The 20,454-nt window shown below is 40.0% G+C and overlaps 1 protein-coding gene across 3 annotated transcripts in view; it reads left to right on the forward strand.

The window, feature by feature from the left end:
- Positions 1 to 1,052: 1,052 nt before the first annotated feature.
- The window catches only part of USP10 (ubiquitin specific peptidase 10), a 58,210-nt gene continuing 38,808 nt past the window's right edge, over positions 1,053 to 20,454 (forward strand). For 2 of the 3 annotated variants that reach the window (XM_072872513.1, XM_072872515.1), the window contains exon 1: positions 1,053 to 1,198. In XM_072872513.1, coding sequence (XP_072728614.1) covers positions 1,178 to 1,198 — 21 coding nt within the window. In that variant the 5' untranslated portion in view covers positions 1,053 to 1,177. The remainder of the gene's footprint in view (positions 1,199 to 20,454) is intronic. The other variant, XM_072872514.1, reaches the window with a different exon arrangement.

Below are 20,454 nucleotides of genomic sequence, written 5' to 3' on the forward strand. Positions count from 1 at the left end.
CATGAGCACATGTAAAACATTGCACTTCATAAAATGAGAGGGAAATGTCCCTATCGTTGAGAGGTGGATGAACCTTCTTTCCACTTTCAGTGAAACCTCCTCTGCGAGCAGCCAAAGTTCTTTATTTCCTTTTCTTCTCTTCAACTTCCACAGTAACGTTAAGCTTTCTCTAACACTTCCTTCCCAACTGAAGTAGACTTTTGCAGGATTTGGTAGTTTGTTTAAGGAAAAAATATGGAGTAAATTAGCGATTAATTTAATGGATTCTTGCCTCGGGGTTTCAGTATTCAGTTATGACTCAGTCCTCTCAAAATAATGAGATTGGCTTAAGTCACTTAATTTTTTTCCATAGATACAAACGCTGAACCCATTCCCACTCTTGTTATTTAGGACAGACGTGGGACAGCCTCGCTCTGCCAGAACATGGGCACGCAGCCTACTTCTCACCTGCCGGAGTAACCCTTGTCACGCAGCCTTTTACAGACTTTCGAGGTGAACCCATGACAAAAGTCCTTGGGGGCAGCCTGGCTGCTTGCATGCTTGCATTTTTTCAGCTGCGTTTCTCCTGCACGGCACTACCTTACTCCAGTAGCACAGGGCCAGCTGCGCTACCTTGCCCAGGTTACTCAGCTGGGCCAACGGCTGCAGCTCCAGCAGTGTGGGACCAAGCTCCCGCCACTGGCTCCGGAGGCGACAGGCTCGCCTCAGCCCGGGCCCGCCTCACGGCGGCCTCATGGCCGCCCGCCTCACGGCAGCTCCCCCACCCCAGATGACGCCTGAAGGCTGAAGGCGAAGTTTTTTGGCAGCCTCGCCCTCCTTCCCGCCTCGGGCTGCCCAGCTCCCCCCTCAGGGAGGCGGCCCCGCGGGCGGTGTCCGCCCCGCCGAGCCCGCAGCGCCCGCCACTCCCCGCCGCCGGGCCCCTTCCTCAGGGCCGCTCCGCCCCCTGCTCGGCCGCCACTGCGCTTGCGCCTCCACCGCCCGCCACCGCCGCCCGGCCCGCACGCAGGCGCAGAGGCGCGCCCGCCCCGCCCCGCCCCTCCCCGGCGGCGCTGTGCGCAGGCGCAGTGCGTGCCGCCTGCCCGCCCGGCTGGTGCGTGCGAGAGAGAAGATGGCGGCGGCGGGGGCAGCAGCGTGAGGCGCCTGGGAGACGCCAAGCTCCCCACGGACGCGGGGCGCCATGGCTGTGAACAGTGCCCAGGTACTGGCTGCCCCCGCGCTGCCGGCCCGGGGCGCTGCGGGGGGCCCCTGACGGGCTCGGAGGGGCGGCCGGGCCCTGCGGCGCGGCTCGCCGAGGGGGGGAGCGTGGTGGCTGGGACTAGGCCCAGGGTGATTCTGCAGCTTCATTGAATCTCCTCAGGGCGGTGGAGGGGCCTCCCTGCCGGTCGGGACGGCGGCCTGCCGCGCTCCCGGCGGCGGCCCTGCCCCGCGGAGGGGCCCAGCGTGCTGGGGCTCGCCCCCTCGCTGCGCCGGTGTCACCGCGCCTTGGCGAGGGGGAAGGAGCGGAGGAGGCCTGCAGGAGTCCTTCGCGGGGTGAACTGGGTGCTGTACCCCATCTGAGCCATTACGAAGAGAGGATGGTTGGAAGAGAGTCGATAGGTTGGGCTTTTTTTTTTTTTTTTTTTTTGGAGGGGGAGAGACAGAAGTGATTCTATAATGAGAAGGGAATAAGGAGATTTGTAAACTAATCCCCCCCCCCCCCCCCCCCCGCCCAAACACTCAATAAATCTCAATGCATTGGGGTGCAAAGGGCTGAGTGTTGCAAGATTATTATGCATGGGGATGCGTGTGCAGTTTCCCTGTCTCCCACTAACTAAACCAGTCAGAAGATTTGTGCACGGAGTAAAAAAAACCTGCAGTCGTGGTAGTTTTTCACTGGCAGTTAAAAGCTCGATTCCTGGTCTAATCTAGTGTGTGCTTAGAGCAAATGATTGAATGAGTTGACTTTACTATTTTTTCCTTGTAAGGTTTTTCTCCCAAAAACCTTTAAAGCAAAAATGTCAGGCGATATGTGTGGTGCGCTGAGGTGTTTATTTGCAAGACTTCATACAACTTTGTTTTTAGCAAATAATAAAGTTTAGAAAACTTTGATCGTGTTAAAGATAATTTTGTTAAGAAACCATGTCTTTTGTGGTGGAAAATGTCTTTCATAAATTTTAAGTGTTTTAAATAAGGTGATGCTTTATTCTGAATTCTGTTTTTTTCTGAAGGGCAGTTAAGGTACACATGTAATAAAATTATGCACTAGTGGCACTGACAATTATTTTTCCATAAAGAAAAGTTTGTGATCGGTGAAAACTAACATGACGTTTCTTGTCTAGCTTGATTTATTTATCTTTGAGAGAAAGAGGGACGTGATTTTGTTAACATGGGTGTTCTGAGGGCAGTTGCAGTTTCTGGAGTTTGTTTAAAGTTGTTTTAAAATTTTGTATCCTTCAACTTTTCTTTCGGAGTGGAGGAAACTCACTTAGTTTTGCACACTTTTTTTACTACCCTAATGAATGAATGAATGGCACATATATCGAAAGGATTCAGTGTCCAACTCAGAAGCTGTTTTACTTGCTGCTTTCCCCTCCCCTCAGTACTAGACAGCAGTGCATGTGGTCAGTTTGATAAGACTGGGTTTTACATTGCAGCTTTTTTCTTGATTTAGAAGAATTAAGGACATTTTTGTGTCTGTACTTCATTAAGTTGGTGTACCTGGAAATAAAAAAAAGAGTTCAGCTGATGATTTAGTTTATGGTGAAGCACTGCATAGCTGTAATTAAACCTAGACTGTAAATTCATCTTTAGTAGTAACTTGTACGTAGACTATTTTAAATCAACCCCCCTGAAGGTAAAGGTAGATGTTTAGGTCTTGTGAGGATTGCTGCTTAAATTTATATATCATTTGGAAGCAAATCTGTGAGATACCTTTCAGTTAATGCTTTGTTCATGTCATTATACACAGCCTATTTTTGTGTTTTGTTCCCCCCCCCATGTAAACAGTTTCTTTAAATGCTGTCTGGGATTTATGTGGATGCATATTCTAGAGCAATGCAGTGCTGTAATGCTGAAGTAAGGTAACAATGATTTGGACTTTTTTGGATGGAGAACCTGAAAATAAGTTCAGGGATGCAGTTTTACATGGAGATGTTTCCTTTTTATTTTAGGATGGTAGTCTTGCAGATCAGTAGAAAAATTAGAGAGTTTTGATAAAAATTGGCTGTTCTGAGCACAAGACTAAATAACGTTATTTAGTCGTCATGTTCGTGTCGTAATGCAGAGTCCTAGGCAAAAGTGCGTAGTTTTTCTGTGTGACTGTAATTTGAGTGTATCGTAATTCAGACTTTTTTTGTCACATGGGGAAAAAAAAGTCAAGGAAATCATGCTCTTCTGATAGCTAAAATGCGTAGTTAAATTTCTGCCAATTAATGGAGTCATGTAATAGTGGGCAGAAATATTTCATCAATCAGCTTGCACATTCTAAAAATGAAACATGACCATATCATATATTTTCAAAGGGGCATTAATTTTGGGTGGCCAGCTAGTCAGCAACCACGTGAGTATATGGTAACACAGTTTAGATATTGCTGGTTGTTTGCACCTCTGTATTCCGTGTCATTATTTCATAATCATTTAATGAGATGCTTAAGTGTTGCTGTCAGTTTTCTGGGCGAGTTCTGAATATATTTAAAATCTGTAAGATTTTTTTTTTTATTAAGGTGAGCTAGAAGTAAACCTGTTGTATCACTAAAGGTTTTGTATGACACTACAAATGTTGAGCTGATTTAGCACGGGATATAGTTGAAACTATTTGTCATCAAGGTCATCTAAAAATCTTCTTAAAAAAAAAAAGATATTTTAAAAACTATTTCCCTGTTTGGAAAGAGTAATCCTCTGTAGGAACTGTATAAACAGTTGTTTTAGCCACTTTTCCTATTGTTTTTCATAGAAAGAATACAAACGCATCATTTATAAATCTTGTGAAAACGAGTTAAGCAGGAGAAAGGATACCATAGCAGAATGAATCATTTATGCTTGTTTTGTTCTTTCACCATTACTGTGGTGTCAGGTTAACTCAGTGCCATTTTAAGTGTACCGTATTGCCCCAAAACCCAGCTGGAGTAAAAACCAGTAGAGTTTGAGTTTGGAAAAAGCTGAACAAGCTCGTAAGCTGCTCATCCTCACCCAAGCCTGTGTCTGGCCTGGCAACCAGAATAACTGGAACTCGGAACATGGCATGCAATCTGACTCCCTGAAATACTGCACTGCGACCTACCTCTTTTATGGCTGGCTTGGAGTGTTGCTCACTGGCAGGGTGTAGTTTGATGTTCCCTTAAGCTGGTGCTGTTTCTGGAAGAAAAAAAACAAAACTGAAAACGCAGCAGTCTGTAGGCATTTGTTCTGTGCTGTCTTTGCAGTGTATTGCCTGACATTTGTGGGTCACCTTGATTAGGAAATCGATCTGTCTCAAAAATAATCTTAAAAAAATGGTTGTTATGCAGCTGGATGAGTTTCTTGTGCTAGCTTGCTTGCATCCATGCAGATGTGTCTAATGGTACAGTGTCCTTACGGGCAGAAAGAAGTGTTTGAAGAGAGGACAGTGTGGATTCTGTCTGTCAGGTTCCTGAAATGTGCTGAAAACTATGGGGGGAACCCTGAACACAAAATGGAAGGTGGCTCTGGGCAAGGGCTGCCAGTGGGTGGATTTGGAGAGAGGTGTTTGAATGCATCATCTTGCTGTAGCTGCTGCTTCTCCCCTGTCCTGCTCAGTTGCTGTTCTGTGTTTTAAAGGGGTGAAGAAGCTGGATTTATCTCCCTTTTGGGAGTTTCTTTTTTTTTTTTTTTTTTGAGTCCTGCTTTCATTGCTCAGAAGGGGCTGGGTTGGTCCTTTTGCTAGAGCTTTTGCTGATGGAGTGAGTAGTTGTTCTAGGCTTCTGTGGTCTTGGGAATTCAGGCTGCAGCTGAAGCTGTGAGTTTAGGTAGCCAGCAGGTATCATTTATCTTCCTAAAATATGAATGGTGAATCCACGCACAATACAGTGGGTGAATGTGGGTTGGTTGACTTAAAAAAAGGAAGTCTAGGAAAACTGACATAGAACTTAAATTTAGAACTATGTGGCAGCATGCAAATAATGGAATAAAACCCACAGTTTTTGTGAATCACTGCTATTCTGTGCATTCTAGACTATAGCACTGATTCGGAGACTTTTTAGAATGGATCCAGCCATGTACCTAGTAAGGAATCCATTTTTTGTAGGCAACTGCTTAGACACACTGCTTTTTCCATTCATGTAGCTGTTAAAATACTTGTAAAGTTAAGTGGGGTTTTGTTTAAAGGTAAACTAAGCAGTCTGATTTCTGTTTAGTGATATACGTGCAACATGCTGTGTCGTACAAATCAGCCAAATCTGTTGTAATAGAAGTTGCTGGCCTTGGGCCATTGGATTATAGTCATTTGTCACTCTAATGCCATTTCAGCAATGTAGATGTTCATTTGCAAAGAATTAAACGTGCTAGAACTGCGGTTTTTCTTTTTGATGGAAGTGTTTTATGTGTGATCATTAAACATACAACTGGGGATTATGGAACAAAGGGTTATGCTTCATGGTGAAAAAAAGTGTGTGTGTGTGTATATATGTATGTGAACACTCCATAATGGAGTAGCCTGATTAAAATTGGGATTCTAAACCCTATTTTTATTTTATGAAATTGTAATGTATGCATTTAAGACTACGTGTTTTAAGTATTCGCAGTAATGGTGCTGTGTTGATTAGTTTTAAAACACTTTAAAGGATTTCGGTAGATTAGCGCTAATGTTAATATATTAATTAACACTTTAATAGAGAGTAAAACTTTGAAGTACATTAGTCTTTTTCATTTTGTATTTGACTCTCTAATACCTAATTTAATTGCAGATGTACTTGATATTTTAAATACATGTAAAAACTTTTCCTCCTTGTTTGACAGTGTAAGATTTATTGATCTTTGGTGCTTGCTAGGAGGTCTGTTTTTCTTCACCTGTAGTTAGGCAGGAGGTAGCTTAAATCACAGTAGCCCTAACAAAGTGTTTGTATAAGGCTTATTTAAGTCATACACCCTATGGAAAAGCATGTGTTTAACGTAAAATTAAGAAAGGCCTGCTTGAGATCCTGTGATAGTCACAAATATTAGTGCCGTACAAACTGAAGAAATGTGCAAGAGTGCTTTTGGGAATTTTGCTGCTTATAGTATTGTATGTGAATTCATGTCATGTATGGAAATTTTGAAAGAAGCATTGTATGTTATTTGCATTGAAATGATAGTAGGAAAGAAAGGGATATGGATCAGCTTCCATTGAATGAAATGTTAACACAAACTGGAAAATCACTTAAGGGTTCTGTAACTTTTTTACTTTGTAAAAAAAAAAAAAAAAAGTAAAGCCCCCGATTGGGGTTCAGCTTTGAGAAATGCCCTACCTGTAAGAAACCGTGAAGAAGAACGTACCTCTAAAGGTTGTGCGAAAAGATGCATTTTAAAAAACAATATAAGAAAGTAGGTTTTCTACAAAGAATTCTGTGTATGAAAGACTTCTCTCTCTCTGTTTTGTTTGAACCAAATTGAACATACTAGCAGAAATAGCAGCGCTGTATTCCCTCAGTGCAGTGGGCATGTTTTTTCATACAACATTTAGAGCCTGCTGTAGTGATTCACAGGTTTCCTGCCTCATTTTTCCCATGAAAATTGCAGGCTGGCAATGGGTTTACCAGTGTAACTGAAAATACAGAAGTTGTATATAATTTATGCCAAGAAGTGAAGGCTTTTGTCATGAAAATGTTTTGTCTTGTTGGAGTGGGATTTGTTTGTAGGTAGTGTAGCAACATGTTACCAATAGTGATTCTTATAGTGTTAAGGTAATGTTCTTATTTTCATGAGTACTTAACAGATTTGCCATACGCACATACCTATCTCAGTGGGAACATATATACAATTTGCTCTTTAGCCTGTATTGCAAACATATACGTACGTGTTTTAAGCTGGTTGAAGATCACCTGTTATTAGCATAGAAAACTCCTAGAATGCAGGTGGGATTACCAGCTATGGGATGACAAGAGTGACTTTAGATGTGCTGACTTCCATTGTGTGAAAGTATCAAGACATCGAATGCTGTACGTGGTATCAAACCACAGCTATTCTCACTCCTGGTTGTCTGGTGGAGCAGAGTTCCTGTTGCACATGGGTCTCGTTTGAACAGGCTGAGTGTAGGTTTTAAAGCGGGAAATGAATTCAACGCTAATCTTCTTTACAAGGTGGGAGTTAAAGAAATTACTCTGACAGGAAAAAAGGGCAGATGGAGGCAAGATATTGATAAACCCTTTGATTCTTGCTGCAAGCATTAGGATGGATGGAGAGGGAAATGGAAAAAGCTCAGTTTCTTTAATGGTAGCAAGAGGCAATTAGATTAATCGTATTCAAATAATGGTTTTGGACCATGCTACATAGGAGGGTATTTGGTTAAAAATGATGCTATACCGGTACATAACATGGGATGGTCTTGTAATTTGAAATATGAGTAGGTATGATAAAAGGAGAGGGAAAGAAAGCAGAGAGAAAGAGAGTCATTGTCAGTACAAGTTACAGCTGAATTGCAAGAAGAATCAAGTTCTCTTGAGTTCCAGTCTACTTCAGTCTATCCATTAAATCATATGGTCTCTAATAATAGCTGGCTGTTACCAAAGAAAGTAAGAAATAGTGTTGTAATGTCCTTAAACCATGGAAAACCTCACTTTCTGTTCCTCTGCTGCCTTTGGGATACAAAACCAAAGCTGCCACTGTTTGAAAATGTCTGTGGAGCACTGTAGTTAGTTGATACAAAGTTGGAAAAAAGTCAAAGACAACTTATTTAGGCAATTCCCCATACCCATATTCTTCTTAGCTAAAGGCTGTAACCATAGGCTACTGCCCCTTAACAAGAAGTTTAAGCTTCCATGAATCACAGAAAGTTCCCTAATAAAAGACAACAAAAAAAGGGTTTATGCTGTTAATATGCTGTCATAGCAAGCAAGAATGAGATACATAAAATTATCATCCTGGCATTGCAAGCGACAGAAAATGTAAGTGCAGCAGAATCATGAAAGTGTGCAAGAGGAGTAGTCAGCTTTCAGAGCAGAAGAAATAAAGCTGTTGAGTTTGCTCACGTCAACAGGTTTGCATTCTCAGCCTTTTGAACCTTACCTTTGTTCAAACACAACACTGAATTGTAATGGTCACTCTTGTTGCTGCGAGTCAAAACGACTGTAAATACCAGATGCTGGCATGCGGTGTTTCAGATCTTGCCAAAGACTCAGAGTTTCCTTAATTGGGGAGGATAAAGGTAATGGACATGTATTACACTTAGAACTAATTATTGTCACATAAAGACCATTATGGTTTTCTGCTTGGGTGTAATTGCATCCTTAAAATAGAGGTTTCCCCAAGTTCTCATCAGCATTCACCCTTGGAATGATGTGCTAGGACAGTTGTGCCTGTTTTTTTTTCTTTGCTTTGTGCTGCTGCTGGTAATGGTGGGTACCACGGTCAGAAGTTGCAGTGGGCTAGAGGGATTGCTTGTTCCTAGAAGCAGTGCTCGATTGTATGCTGAGCTATGAAACGTGCAATATTTTCATGGTAGCATGACTTTATAGTTAGTCTGAATTACTCACTGTTTTTACTAGCCAAAAATCTTAGGGCTTACCTAAGAGCTAAGGTATTTTATAGCCATTCAGTTTGCATACCAAATTTTGTATAAGTGTTTGTGCATCAAATTTATTTATTTGATGATAGCTTTAAAAAAAAAGTTTTAAAGCTTTTAAAGTAAACAACTGCTTACTATATTATCTTTGAAGGTCAGCTCCAACTGTGAGTGTTCAACACGTCCAGTGTAGTAGCCAGAGTTGCCATATTTGATAATGGCAGACATCACTAATTTGAAACTTAGTTTAGCTTGTATTTTCTGTCTTATTTGCAAAACAGCCATTTTGAACAATAGTATGAGTGACTGATCGTGTTTACCAAATGTTTTTATGATTTGCAAGATTTTTTAATTGGATTTGGGACCAAAGGAGGCAACGTACAGCCACATGAGAAGCATGTTCTTTCAAAAGCTGCCTAAATTGGTGTTGTTTGAAAGTGGAAAATATTATAAATTCACAATATGCAGGCTGAAATATGAGGGTGTGGTTTCATCGTTGTTGCTCAGCCTTGTCAACATTGTGGATTAGATGGCAAATTGCTAGTATTTAGTCCCCGAAAATGCTCTCGCTCCTTTGTACTTTAGGTGGATGAGGGCGAGGATAGAAGGTGCTGGAGTTGCAGACGTGCTCGTGGAGGTGAGGGGTGTGAGCAGGGACACTGCAGACAGCAGCTGTTTCTGCCTCTGTCCTTGCAGTGAGTAAGCTGAAGAGCCAGTGCTGCGTTGTGTTTGTCTCCCCTGCCGTGTATTGATATTCCCGTTTGTAGATGGCTGGATGTGCAGGCCGAGGAAGTGGTGACTCCAACTCCTGCCTGGATGGAGGGGGGTACATGAAGGGGGTTGTGTACTCTGATCTCAGAGTGTTGTGGGCTTTATCAGTAATAGTAACTGATAGTAATCAGAGTAGTAGTTTTATCAGTAATCAGAGTAACCTCTGACATGAGTGTACTCTGGTTTAGTCCTTTTTTTCCCCCCTCAGAAAGCAAGAGAATTTCAGTATCTTCAATATTGTAAATGTGTTGGGAAATATCTGGAGTGCTCTGTTTTGCATTCTGTTCATTCATATGTGCAAAAGAAATCTGAATGCTAACAGAAGATCTCGTATAAGGAAAGACATGAAGTAGCACCACTATCAGTGTTATTCTTTTGAAATGAGCTACCTAAAAAAAAAAGTCTTAAAATTGACAGTGTTGTTATCATACAGTAATCCTAGTGCCATATTCATACCCAGTTTTTAATGCTACCATTTAAAAATATGGGTGTTTAATATGCTTACTATCTGTGCTTTAGTTGCAACAGTGTATTAATCTGTGCATTTGTTTTAACAGCTATCTTGCATCTACATAAAATTGTGTTGCAGATACTGAAGCTCTAAAACTATCTCAGGAGGAGGTGGCGTATGTGTGGTGTCCCAGTTTTCATTTTTACTTGCATACCACTTCAAAATACAAAGTTGCTGTCATGGGCAGTGCCACGTCCTTTCAGGTTTCTACCTGCCACTTATCACGTCAGGCTGGTAGCGGAGGTGGACGGCTGCGTATATACTGAGAATCAAAACAGTAGATGGTGTCCTCAGTTTCTGTCTGCCAGGGGACATACAGCATACACATTTATCACATGGCAAAGTAGTGGAAGGGGCTTGAGTTCCTGCAGAGAGAAAATAGAGTAAGAACCTCTGTAGAATTACTTTCAAACTTCAGCAGTTACAGAGCTTAAAATATAGGAGACTTTATTATGTGATGGTAGTTGTGTTTCATTTCTGTGATCCCCTTGAGTCATTTACCAATCATTGTGTTTTTCACAAGTTCTCTGGTTTATTTTTGGCTGTTTCTCTATGAGATTATAACCCATTTTTGGCAGGTCACAACTTGCAAAGGGAAAAGTCTCATTCTTTCTTGCTCCTGGACACTTGCATCTTTTGCTTTACGTTGGTTCCTCACCTTCTCTTAACCCTCCTTCCCCCAGAGGGGGGGGGGGAAATAAAAAAAATCATCTGGATCATTTTCTCTGAGTATAATCATATCACTGATCAGTTGAGCATGTGCCAGAACTGGCATAGGAGAAGAGGTGGGACTGTGAATCCAGCAAAACAAAAAGGAGAGTAAAAACTGTGTGGCCTTGGTGAATGGAACAGGTGGTGTTTGTTTTTGGTGATCACCCAGTTTTTTATCTTATTGTCACTGTTAAATGTGTGATGCCTTGCTGGGGTGGTTATACCTGTACAAGCTCTGGGTATCATTAGCTTTTGCACTATCTTTTTTTATTCTTGGTGGCCATTGTGGTTTTGATAGGACTTTGCTCCACATTTAGATTAATACTAAACTTTCTAGTTTAAATCTAACTCAGCTGTAGTTCTGACCATTGAGCAGTTCCGAAATGTAGGGTTGAGATGCAAAGTTAGGCCTTCAGAAGGGGCATATCAGTCCTGGGTAGGTGGGCTCTACTGCCTTCTGAAGGTGGTAATCTGTATTCCTTGTCAGGATGGAGTCCAGATAGCTAATTTTTACCTCACCTAATCTTAGCCATCTTAAATCCTGCCCTGAGTAATTGCTTGTGAAAAGTATTGTGTGGGTGACTTGTCTAGCTGTGGTGCTGTTAGGGATAGATTTTAGTTTTCCACAATATTTAGCTACAGTTATTCAGAGGCTATCCATTCTTTTCCCACTTTTCTTTATCTTCCAGTGTATTTTTCAGCTTGCTTGACAAACTGGAACAGCAGTCTCCTTGCTAACCAGGGTGGTATTGTCCCCCGGCTTGGGTCTGTATTGATCCTGTGAGGTATTAGTCCTCTGCAAAGATGTGAATAGTGGAAATAAGTAAAGAATATATCAAATGTACACAAACTAGGGGGAATCAAATGAAGATAAAAGCAGTCTTAATTTTTGTGCAGCTTTGCTTTTCATTACGTGATTTTAGAAGCGTAATTTTTAGTGTAATTTCCTTCCCTTAAATAATAGGGTGCTATCCCAAATCTCACATGCTGTATCTGCAAGGTTAGCACATTCATGGAAAGGGCGTCTGCTGTTCAGGTGTGTGGAGCAATTCACAAGAGAGGGAGTATTATTAAAGGAGCTGAGGTACATACTGCTGTAATTGAATTCAAGAGGCTTCTGACAACAGTAGAAGTATTATGCGATTCCAGAATTTTGGGTGATAATTCAGCTTTTGGAGAGGAGAGTGGTCTGGCAGGCACAGACCAGTTCTTTCCATTTTTTTTTTTTCCCCTGTGCTGTCTCTACCAAGAACTTCAGATCCTGTGTTATCTCTTCATCTAACTCTTGTTCCTCATCTTTGGACTCATCAAGCCAATTGTAATCTCCATCTTGGACTACTTAAAAATGAGCTTATATTCAAACTTGTTTAATTTCTTAAAACTCAGGGTCTTGTTGCACTTTTTCTTCCCAGAGCTCTACCTCTCTTTTTTTTTTTTTTTTTTAAAAATAACCTCATCCAATTCTAGATGTATTAGTTTTATCCTTCAAATCTATGATTTAAAAAAGTAAAAGTTGCCGATGAGGTAAATTCAGGTATAGTAAGCACAGAAGAAGGCGGCTTTCCTCTGCCAGGGCACTGCCAAGCACCTCTGAAGCTTGCTAGCTGGAAGCCATTACAGGGAAAGCCTGTCTTTGTTCTGGTAGTCCAGAGCATCCTGCCTTGCTGGGCTAGGAATGTACTGGCTTCTCGATACTACGAACTGTGTGGATGGTAGAAAAGATAGTGCGTGTGCTGTTATTCCACCTGGAGGAATTGAGAAGCTCCTTGAAAACAATCTTTCAAAATCTTAGTTGCTAAAATACCTGCTAAATAAATATTTTTGTAAACCTCAGAAGAATGCTGATTTATACAGCATGTCTGGAATTTGGGTGGACTGCTGTGAGGATTTCAATTTGCTATTTCATGTGGCCAAAGCAGTGTTCTCCAGATGCAAAACTGATTTTCCTACTGTGTTCTTAGCAGTTTGTTCTGTTGTAGGAATCTGGCACAAAAGGTTGCAGCTCTAATGATTTTAGTCTGGCAGAGAAAAAAATGGCTAACACCAAGGTTTTTCTGCTGGGAAGTACTCGATAAAATTAGTAAGAGATTGTTTTGCCTGCCCCACCTGTAATAAAATAGTAGTTAAACTGGCTATGTTCTTGAGTAACTTCATGTTCCAACTTCTCTCTCCTCAGTGCTTATCATGCTATAGTAAATCAGAATAATTCAGGTCTTAATTATTTTTGTTCTTCATTATAGGAAGAGTTTATAGTGTACACATTAAACTCAGTAACTAGTTCAGCGCAAGCAGAGCTTGAAGTAAATGTGTTTGCTCAATTATGAGCGACCAGCTTGAAGCTGGTGTTTTCAAACTCTTCAAGGGTGTGAAGATAGAGGCTTAGCAGTAGGTGTTTTACCAACCACTGTTCCTGAATACAAAACTGAGAAAGGACCTATCTACCCATTTTGGAAGTATTTATTTTTCTTTTGATATTTGCAAGGACTGCCTGCTTGGATAATTTAATAGGAAAGTATTTTTGTTTGGCTTTTATTTTGATTTAACATCACAAGAAAATAGTTTGGAAAATGTTGCTTCTCTGGATCACTGGCAGATGTTCTGTGGGCTTGTAGTAGTGGAGCTGCTGGTGTAAAGGTGTCAGAAATTCCATCTTTTGCTCTCCAAAGAGCTAAGATCTGATGTAGTCAGCTCTGACAATTCAGTTGTTACCTTCCCTCTTGCTTGCTGTCTGGAGCGCACTTTCCAGGTATTCCTGCTGTGGTCCCAAAATGACTGCTCTTCGCTGCAGCTCTTGTTTGTATAATACGTGAATGTATGTTTTTAACTTGGGTTCCAGGGGAAGGTTTGAGGAAGATACTTTCTTCTGTTTGAAAAAGAATAAAGCAAGAATAGCTGATGCTCTCTCACAGGATGCAAATTAAAAGGTATATAAAATGTAGATATAATCCTCCTGTCCCTGGGCCATTGCTTTATGATCACATGTAAGTGATGCAGCTGCATTGCCCTCTTTATACTATTATTATTTACAAAATAAAATAGTGGCTTGTTTTAGGAGTGCTTTTCTTTTTTCTCTTTCTACCCCCCCCCCCCCCCCCTTTGTGTAACAGAAGAAAAATATCAATTGGAGAAAGCTTTAAATATGAAACAGCAGAGTTTTTTTGCTTGGGCAGTCCTGATTTGGAGACCGGAAGATAAGAAACTTTCCATGGTTGGAGAAGCTACACCACACTCATAAATGCAGTGGTGTCTGTGTAAGATGATGGGGGGTTTTTTATTCTTCCACTCCCTCCCCCCCGGCCCCCCTACAGTCAGGACTTTTATAGACAGCTTCCTTGGGCTAGTTGCACTTTGTGGCAGCTGCTGTTTGTTTGAAATGGAGGAATGCCAACAAGCACCTCATTTTTGGTAGTAGAATGAAGACAGTACATAAACAGAATTTGTTTGGGTATAAGAAATTGGCTTGTGTTTTGGCAATTTTTTTGTATGGTTATTGTTTCATGTGTTGCTCTTATTTGAAATATGTTATGTAATTGATGAAAACTAATAATGAAAGAGCACAACCTGCTCTGCTTTTGTGAATATTTGAATTACGATCTTCAGGATAAACTGTTCTGATCCACGTTGTGCTCCCATGGTAGTGTCAGGCTGTAGGGGCCATTTGTTCATTAAACCTGTCCTTCCAGTAATGCTATGGCCGCAACTGAAACTTCACCAACCTGTGCTTTCATACTAGCCAGCGATCTGGTTTTTCCTCTGATCAGCAAATGAGCTTTTGAGAATGATCATTCTTTTTTTTCATAATGGAATACATTCCCCTCGGATTAATTCATGTAAAATGTGTGGAAAAGGCCTAACTTCCTTCAGCTGTAAGAATGCTGTAATAACATCCAAGAAACCCTGAACTGGAAAAAAAAAAGAAGGGAAGGTACAGTCATGCACTATATTTTGAGCCTTTGATTGCTTAAATGGTAGGCAGGCAGAGTTGCACTGACTCATGGGCTTAGTTGACCTACATTTACCTAGCTCTGATCTTTCTCCAGGCACTATGTAGATTTGTTAATGTTCTAGTTTTAAGCAGCAGGCTAGTGATAAAGGACTGTAAGCTGTACTAAGAGTTTGCTCATGATTCGTTGCATTTTCAACTGCTAAAAGCTTTAATATGCAACCACTCCGCCTTAAAGTACAACTTCATTTCCATACATTTTTATTTATAAAAATGGACTTTATTTTTCCATGAAGAGGATATATCAACATAGGATTTTTTCAGAAACTGGTTTGCCTAAAATGCTACTACTTAGGCTGTGATACAGCTGTAAATATATGGCCAGTGGTCTTCATAGCTCCTGGTTATGGGTTGTTGCTTGCAAATTCAGAATCTAAAAAAAAAAAAACCAAACCCACAAACAAAAACCCCCACAAAACAAAACCCAAAAAAACTGGTTTTCAGTCTCACATTTTTGTCTGTGTTTTTATAAGCATTTTAGCAATAAGTTTCTTGGGATTTGGAAGTTAGAAAAACCTTGTCGTATCAAATTAAGTAATCATCTGTGTACTTAGACTTGATGGATTTCAGATCAAAAGGAAGGAGAACCTGAGGGAAGGTTGTCTTTCCCTACACTTTCCAGAAAAAAAAATTGACAAACCTTGACAAAGTGAAAGAGGAGTAAAGGGTGAGGGAGAAATACCTTATTTGCTGCTGGGATGACTAATGTAAGAGCGTTTTCTCTGCTAATAAAACCCAAGTGCAGTCATACACATGTGCCCGTTTTTCCTTGCCAGAAAACAGGCTTTTGTCTGAATGGTTCATTTTCTTCCTCCACTCCAGCCTATCCCGATAGCTTTAAGAATATGTACACTTTGTAGAAGTAGCTCGGTGACCAAGATTCTATAGTTTATGGTATATATAAACTATTTCATCATTTCAATTTATATGTGAACTAGTTTTGACTTGCTAGGCCTTCTGCTTAGGTATAGTTGAATTATTCTTTGCCACCATTAAGTAAAAGCTGTATTTTTAACTCATTTGTGGAAAAGCAGTTGAAGTGGGAGTACTTGCAGCTTAAACTAATTTGACTGGAAGATCTGAAGCAGTTGGTTATTAGATGAAAGCCACGTTAATGCTTCTTGAAAGCAGAAGTTGACACTTCATTTTCCTAGCTTTCTTGTAGCACAGGTGATGCCAAGATGATGATGCATCAGCAGAGCTATTTCTGCCCATTTTTCTAGGACAAGCAGCTGTGTAACACGTACTCCTCCTCCTTGTAATCCTCCAGGAGAGTGTTCGTGTTGCTAGACTGGAATACCAGTGGAGATTTTATTACAGGCAGTGGGGTAACATTAGCGTTCATTTTTTAAGTGGTTAAGGAGAGCACAGCAAAAAACAGTTGACATGGGGACAGCCTGCAGGTCAGGCATTTTAATCCTTTGGGGTCTTTGGAGAACTTTCTTTCCCCCTTTTTGGAATTAGTTCTGTTGCTGCTGCTTTTGTCTGTGAAGTTAAGATGCCACTTAGACAGTTATGGTAATCAGAGTTATTTTACAAATATAAAAGTACTCTTACTGTCATTCCTGTGTGGTAGAAAACAAACTTTCTTGTGTAGATTTATTTGCTTAATTGGTTTTATGTAATTTGTGTTATAATCTAGATGCAGTTAGGATCTTGAAGATGTAAAGGTGATGGCATTGATGAAATGTTTTGTTCAAAGTGGTTTAAAATCTGCTGGAGTGCAGATGTATGTTATGCTATTGTAATCATATTATAGAGATTAACGTAGAAACTGATTCCAGTTTTGTTGCAACTGGAAACACCAGCGACTGACAATCAGGAGGGTTTGGGGTGTTGCTCTGAGAGGTATTTAACATGAGTATTTTTTTTTAAGAGAACTAATGTTGAGAGGCAGGTACTTGACACAGGGAAATTTGATCCCTGACAGCATGTCAGACTCAACACTAAAATTGGTGACACCAGCTCACTAGTGAGTTTTGAAAATGCAGGCTGAAAGTCCTTTCCTCTGTACCAGCTTCAACAGTATCATTCATTCAATATTCTTAATTTGTATTATAGAAAAAATATATTGCAAATGTGATATACATTTAAAAAAATTCTCATCTGCAGAGTATTTGCGTAATATTCTAGTCTCACGATTGTAAGTTCTTCAAGAAGGCAGCAAAGATACAAGTCTTTTGATGTCTTCTCTTCAGTCACACAGAAGGAGTTCAGAACTACACTTGTATCTGGTTCTTTCAAACATTTTCAGGAATTTAGTTGTACTTTTTTTTGTACTTTCCAAAGCTGTATGAGAATGTTTTGAATTAAATCCCTGAATTTTTAATTGCAAAATCTTGATAGGTGGAAATAAGGCAAATAAATCTGAAGTACTGGTAACATAAGAAAGTTTAATTAAAAACGGGAGCGCCCGTGCCACCAGCAGCTTCATGTGAAGAGAGATACCATTTTAGAATTGCACAAAGTATATTTAATTTTGCATTGGCTTTTTTTAAATTTATGTGCTAGTTGTTGTTAGTGTCAGTATCTGAAAGGAGAGATTTTGTATATGTCAGTGTCAGTATCTGAAAGGAGAGATTTTGTATATGTCGTGTACCATCCCACCTTATGCTATCTCATTTTTAAGGTTTATTCAAGCATTGTTTACTCTTATTTTCATCCTTGGTCTCATAGATGTGAGCATCTGCAAGAAGCATTCACATTTGAAAACTCCCAGAAGTTTAGAACTTGTGTATCTTGAAACTGGCATTTAAAAAAGGGTGGAAAGCAACCCTTGTGAATATTTAAAGTGATTGGTTGTTAAACCTCAGTATGAAGGATACTACATGGAAAAAACATCAATTTCTGATCATGCAGTGTGAGAAAAGGCATTTTGTTATGTTGGTATATGTTTACTCACATTAGTTAAAATCATGTTAATTTTAATATAGTTAATAACGTATTATATATGTCTGGCAAATGGTGAAATTGGGTTACAGTCATGACTTGCAAAATGGAATAGATCTATCGGTATGTTTTAGGTTTACTGTTTTGTTTTTCTATTCCAAAGGAGAGGTTTGGAAACACTGATGAGAAAGTGAAAAAATAGTAGAGGTAGATACCTCCCCCCCAAGAATTCCACAAAGCCTTGTCCTCTCGACACTCGCATGCTCCTGCCCCCCCCCCCCCCCCCCCCCCCCCCCGGAGAAGACTATTATTTTCCATCTGTTTTTCTTATACAGCTGCAGGTGGAAGATCACTGAAATTTATATGATACTGTTTTGACATTGCTCTTAATCTGTGGCAGAAATCAAGCTCACCAGACTGAGGTATCTTAAGGGATCCTTGAATATACTTAATGCAAGGTTAATGATTGCTCTGCAGAGTTAAATAACATGAGGAGTAGCAGGAGAAATGCAGTGTGAAATACGTGCTCCTGAAAAAGTGGGAGAGGATTCTTTCCCAGGAGCCAGAGCAGAAAGCTTCTATGTAGGTTGCAGAAACGGTTTGAGAAGGAGAGGGAGATCAGATTTGACTCTGAATTAAGCCTCTTAGGGATTATGTATCTTTAAAAGTAAGTCCAGGGGCAACGTTACAGTTGGAATTTTTCAAAACTTCTCCCCGATATTCTCTCAGAGTTTTTCTTCCAAATGCAGTGTTGGTGTAAGACTAGACTCTCTTTTCTAAGAATCATTCCAGCTGTACCTTGTGAGTTACCACTTAGACCATTGTCTACTGTTTAGCATGTTTTTCAAGCAGATGCTTTTTTGTCTGAGGATGTAAATAAAAATTAATTTTTGAAAGATTTAATTGAATGCTAAACAATATTTTTGCTTGGAGAAAGCTTGATTTTTTTGCCTTAAAATGAAATTTGTGTAGAGCTCTAATTAAGCTTCAACTTTTAACTGGTAGTATTTTTTAATATTTTGGTGTGTATGTTGCCATACATACTCTGGTTTATGTATTATTGATGGTAATAGGCATGGATTTTGCTGACTGGGCCAGTTCAGCTGTCTTTTCATATGCAGTATCATGGCAGTTGTGCTCGTTCTTTGCTCAGGTAGTGGGACAGTTGTAGTTACTGTAAAGTAAAAGGCTCTTCATTACCGATGTGTCAGTGCATCGTTGACATGACAAGCAGCTTACCTCCAAGCAAATCACAATCTCTTGCCTGCGTTAGGGCTGACTGTAAACAGACTGTATCTGAAACCCACTTTTTCCTTGGAGCTCGTGTGGGGTCAAGTCCCAACCTGTTACCTGTGATTGGGACCTCAAAGTGCTGTGAAGCACTTTTAGTGCAGCTAAAGTATGTTCTTGCACAGAGATCATTTGTATAGTGCCAGGCATGCTGATTCATTGGGATGTAGGATAGACAGACAGCAGGCAGGAAGCTAGCACTGTATTTCAAGTTGCTTAAATGCAATGGCTTTCCCCCCACTGCATCCTTTTTTTGTAGAGATTATTATACTCTCCAAGCGATGTGATATCTTGGTTCTCTTTCACATAAGCACGTAGTGTTGCCTTAAAAAGGGTAGAAGATCCTGTCGTGCTAGCAGAGGGTGCTGTGTGCAGCTTGCAGAAATCTATTTCTTGGGAGACGAGGCTGACTTGAGAGGCAGAGGACAGGAAGGTCAGTTAAGTTGGGTAGGTTTAATGTTGTCACTCATATGGCCTAATAAGTTTATTTTGAAACAGTATTTTTCTCAGTTTATTATGCAGGGATCTTTTAACTGGTTTACTTTGTGTTTGCAGGTATAAAGCATTGTTAAATGAAGCCTCCTAAAATCAAATACAGTTCTGGTTTCTTCAGTCCCAAATGGGATGGGGGTTTTTGCACTATAGTCTGGTGAGGATTAGGTTTTGGGTTAGATGTTGGTAGATTTTTAGTGTCCTGTTTTAAATTATGAAGAAACAGTTGCATAGACACATTTTCCTGTCTGAATACATCAACAGTTCCATTAAGATAGTATTAATGATCACTTTGTTTAACTTTTGTCTTGTGTTCCCTAATTAAAAAGTAGTGCTTTCTTTTGCTCGGAAAGAAGTACCAGGCCTGTGATACCTTGATTAAAAACTCTGGTAAATGAAAAGACTGTATTATTTTATGGAGGAATTAGGGTTGGATTTATATAACTTTTAATAGTCTATGTTGAGATTATTGTTCTGTTGCATGACTGCATCAGAAATATCTCCTGAAAACATAATTTAGTTATGATTCAGCAAGTGTTTTTCACAGGCATGTTTTTGGAATATGGTAAATTCTAGCTGGTATGTTACTGAATAAAAATTACTTGGTTATATTGAGAGCATAAGCCAAGTTTAAGTCCTGTGCCAAGAACTGTGAAGCCATTCACTCAAGTACAATTTAGGGATCTGGTACTGTTTAGGTGTTGTACTCTCTCAGTTGGTAGTTAGCAGTTGGTTATGTGAAGGTTATTTAAAGCATTAACTGTTTCACTGTGCTTCAAATGTTTATATCACAGGTGTTCCAGTTTGTTTTGACTGTTAGAATTGTTTGTCGACTAAACCAGATTATATTAATATTTGTTTAAAAACACTGAAGGGCATTAAAATGGTTAAACTCTTTCCACACATAAAAGTGATATATGTATAAATCACTTTTTGTGTAAGAAAACTACATTTTGTAATTGCTGTGGAATTTAGCTTGAACTTAAGCTTTGAAATTTATGAATGTAAATGGCTGTGAGTCATGCGAACAGCAAGTACATGAGTTTTATTGGAATAAACCACCTAAAGTCTAAAAAAAAAAAACATACCGTGGTTGAA

The sequence above is a fragment of the Ciconia boyciana genome, chromosome 9 (genome assembly GCF_034638445.1).
Source record: "Ciconia boyciana chromosome 9, ASM3463844v1, whole genome shotgun sequence".
Classification (NCBI taxonomy): domain Eukaryota; kingdom Metazoa; phylum Chordata; class Aves; order Ciconiiformes; family Ciconiidae; genus Ciconia; species Ciconia boyciana.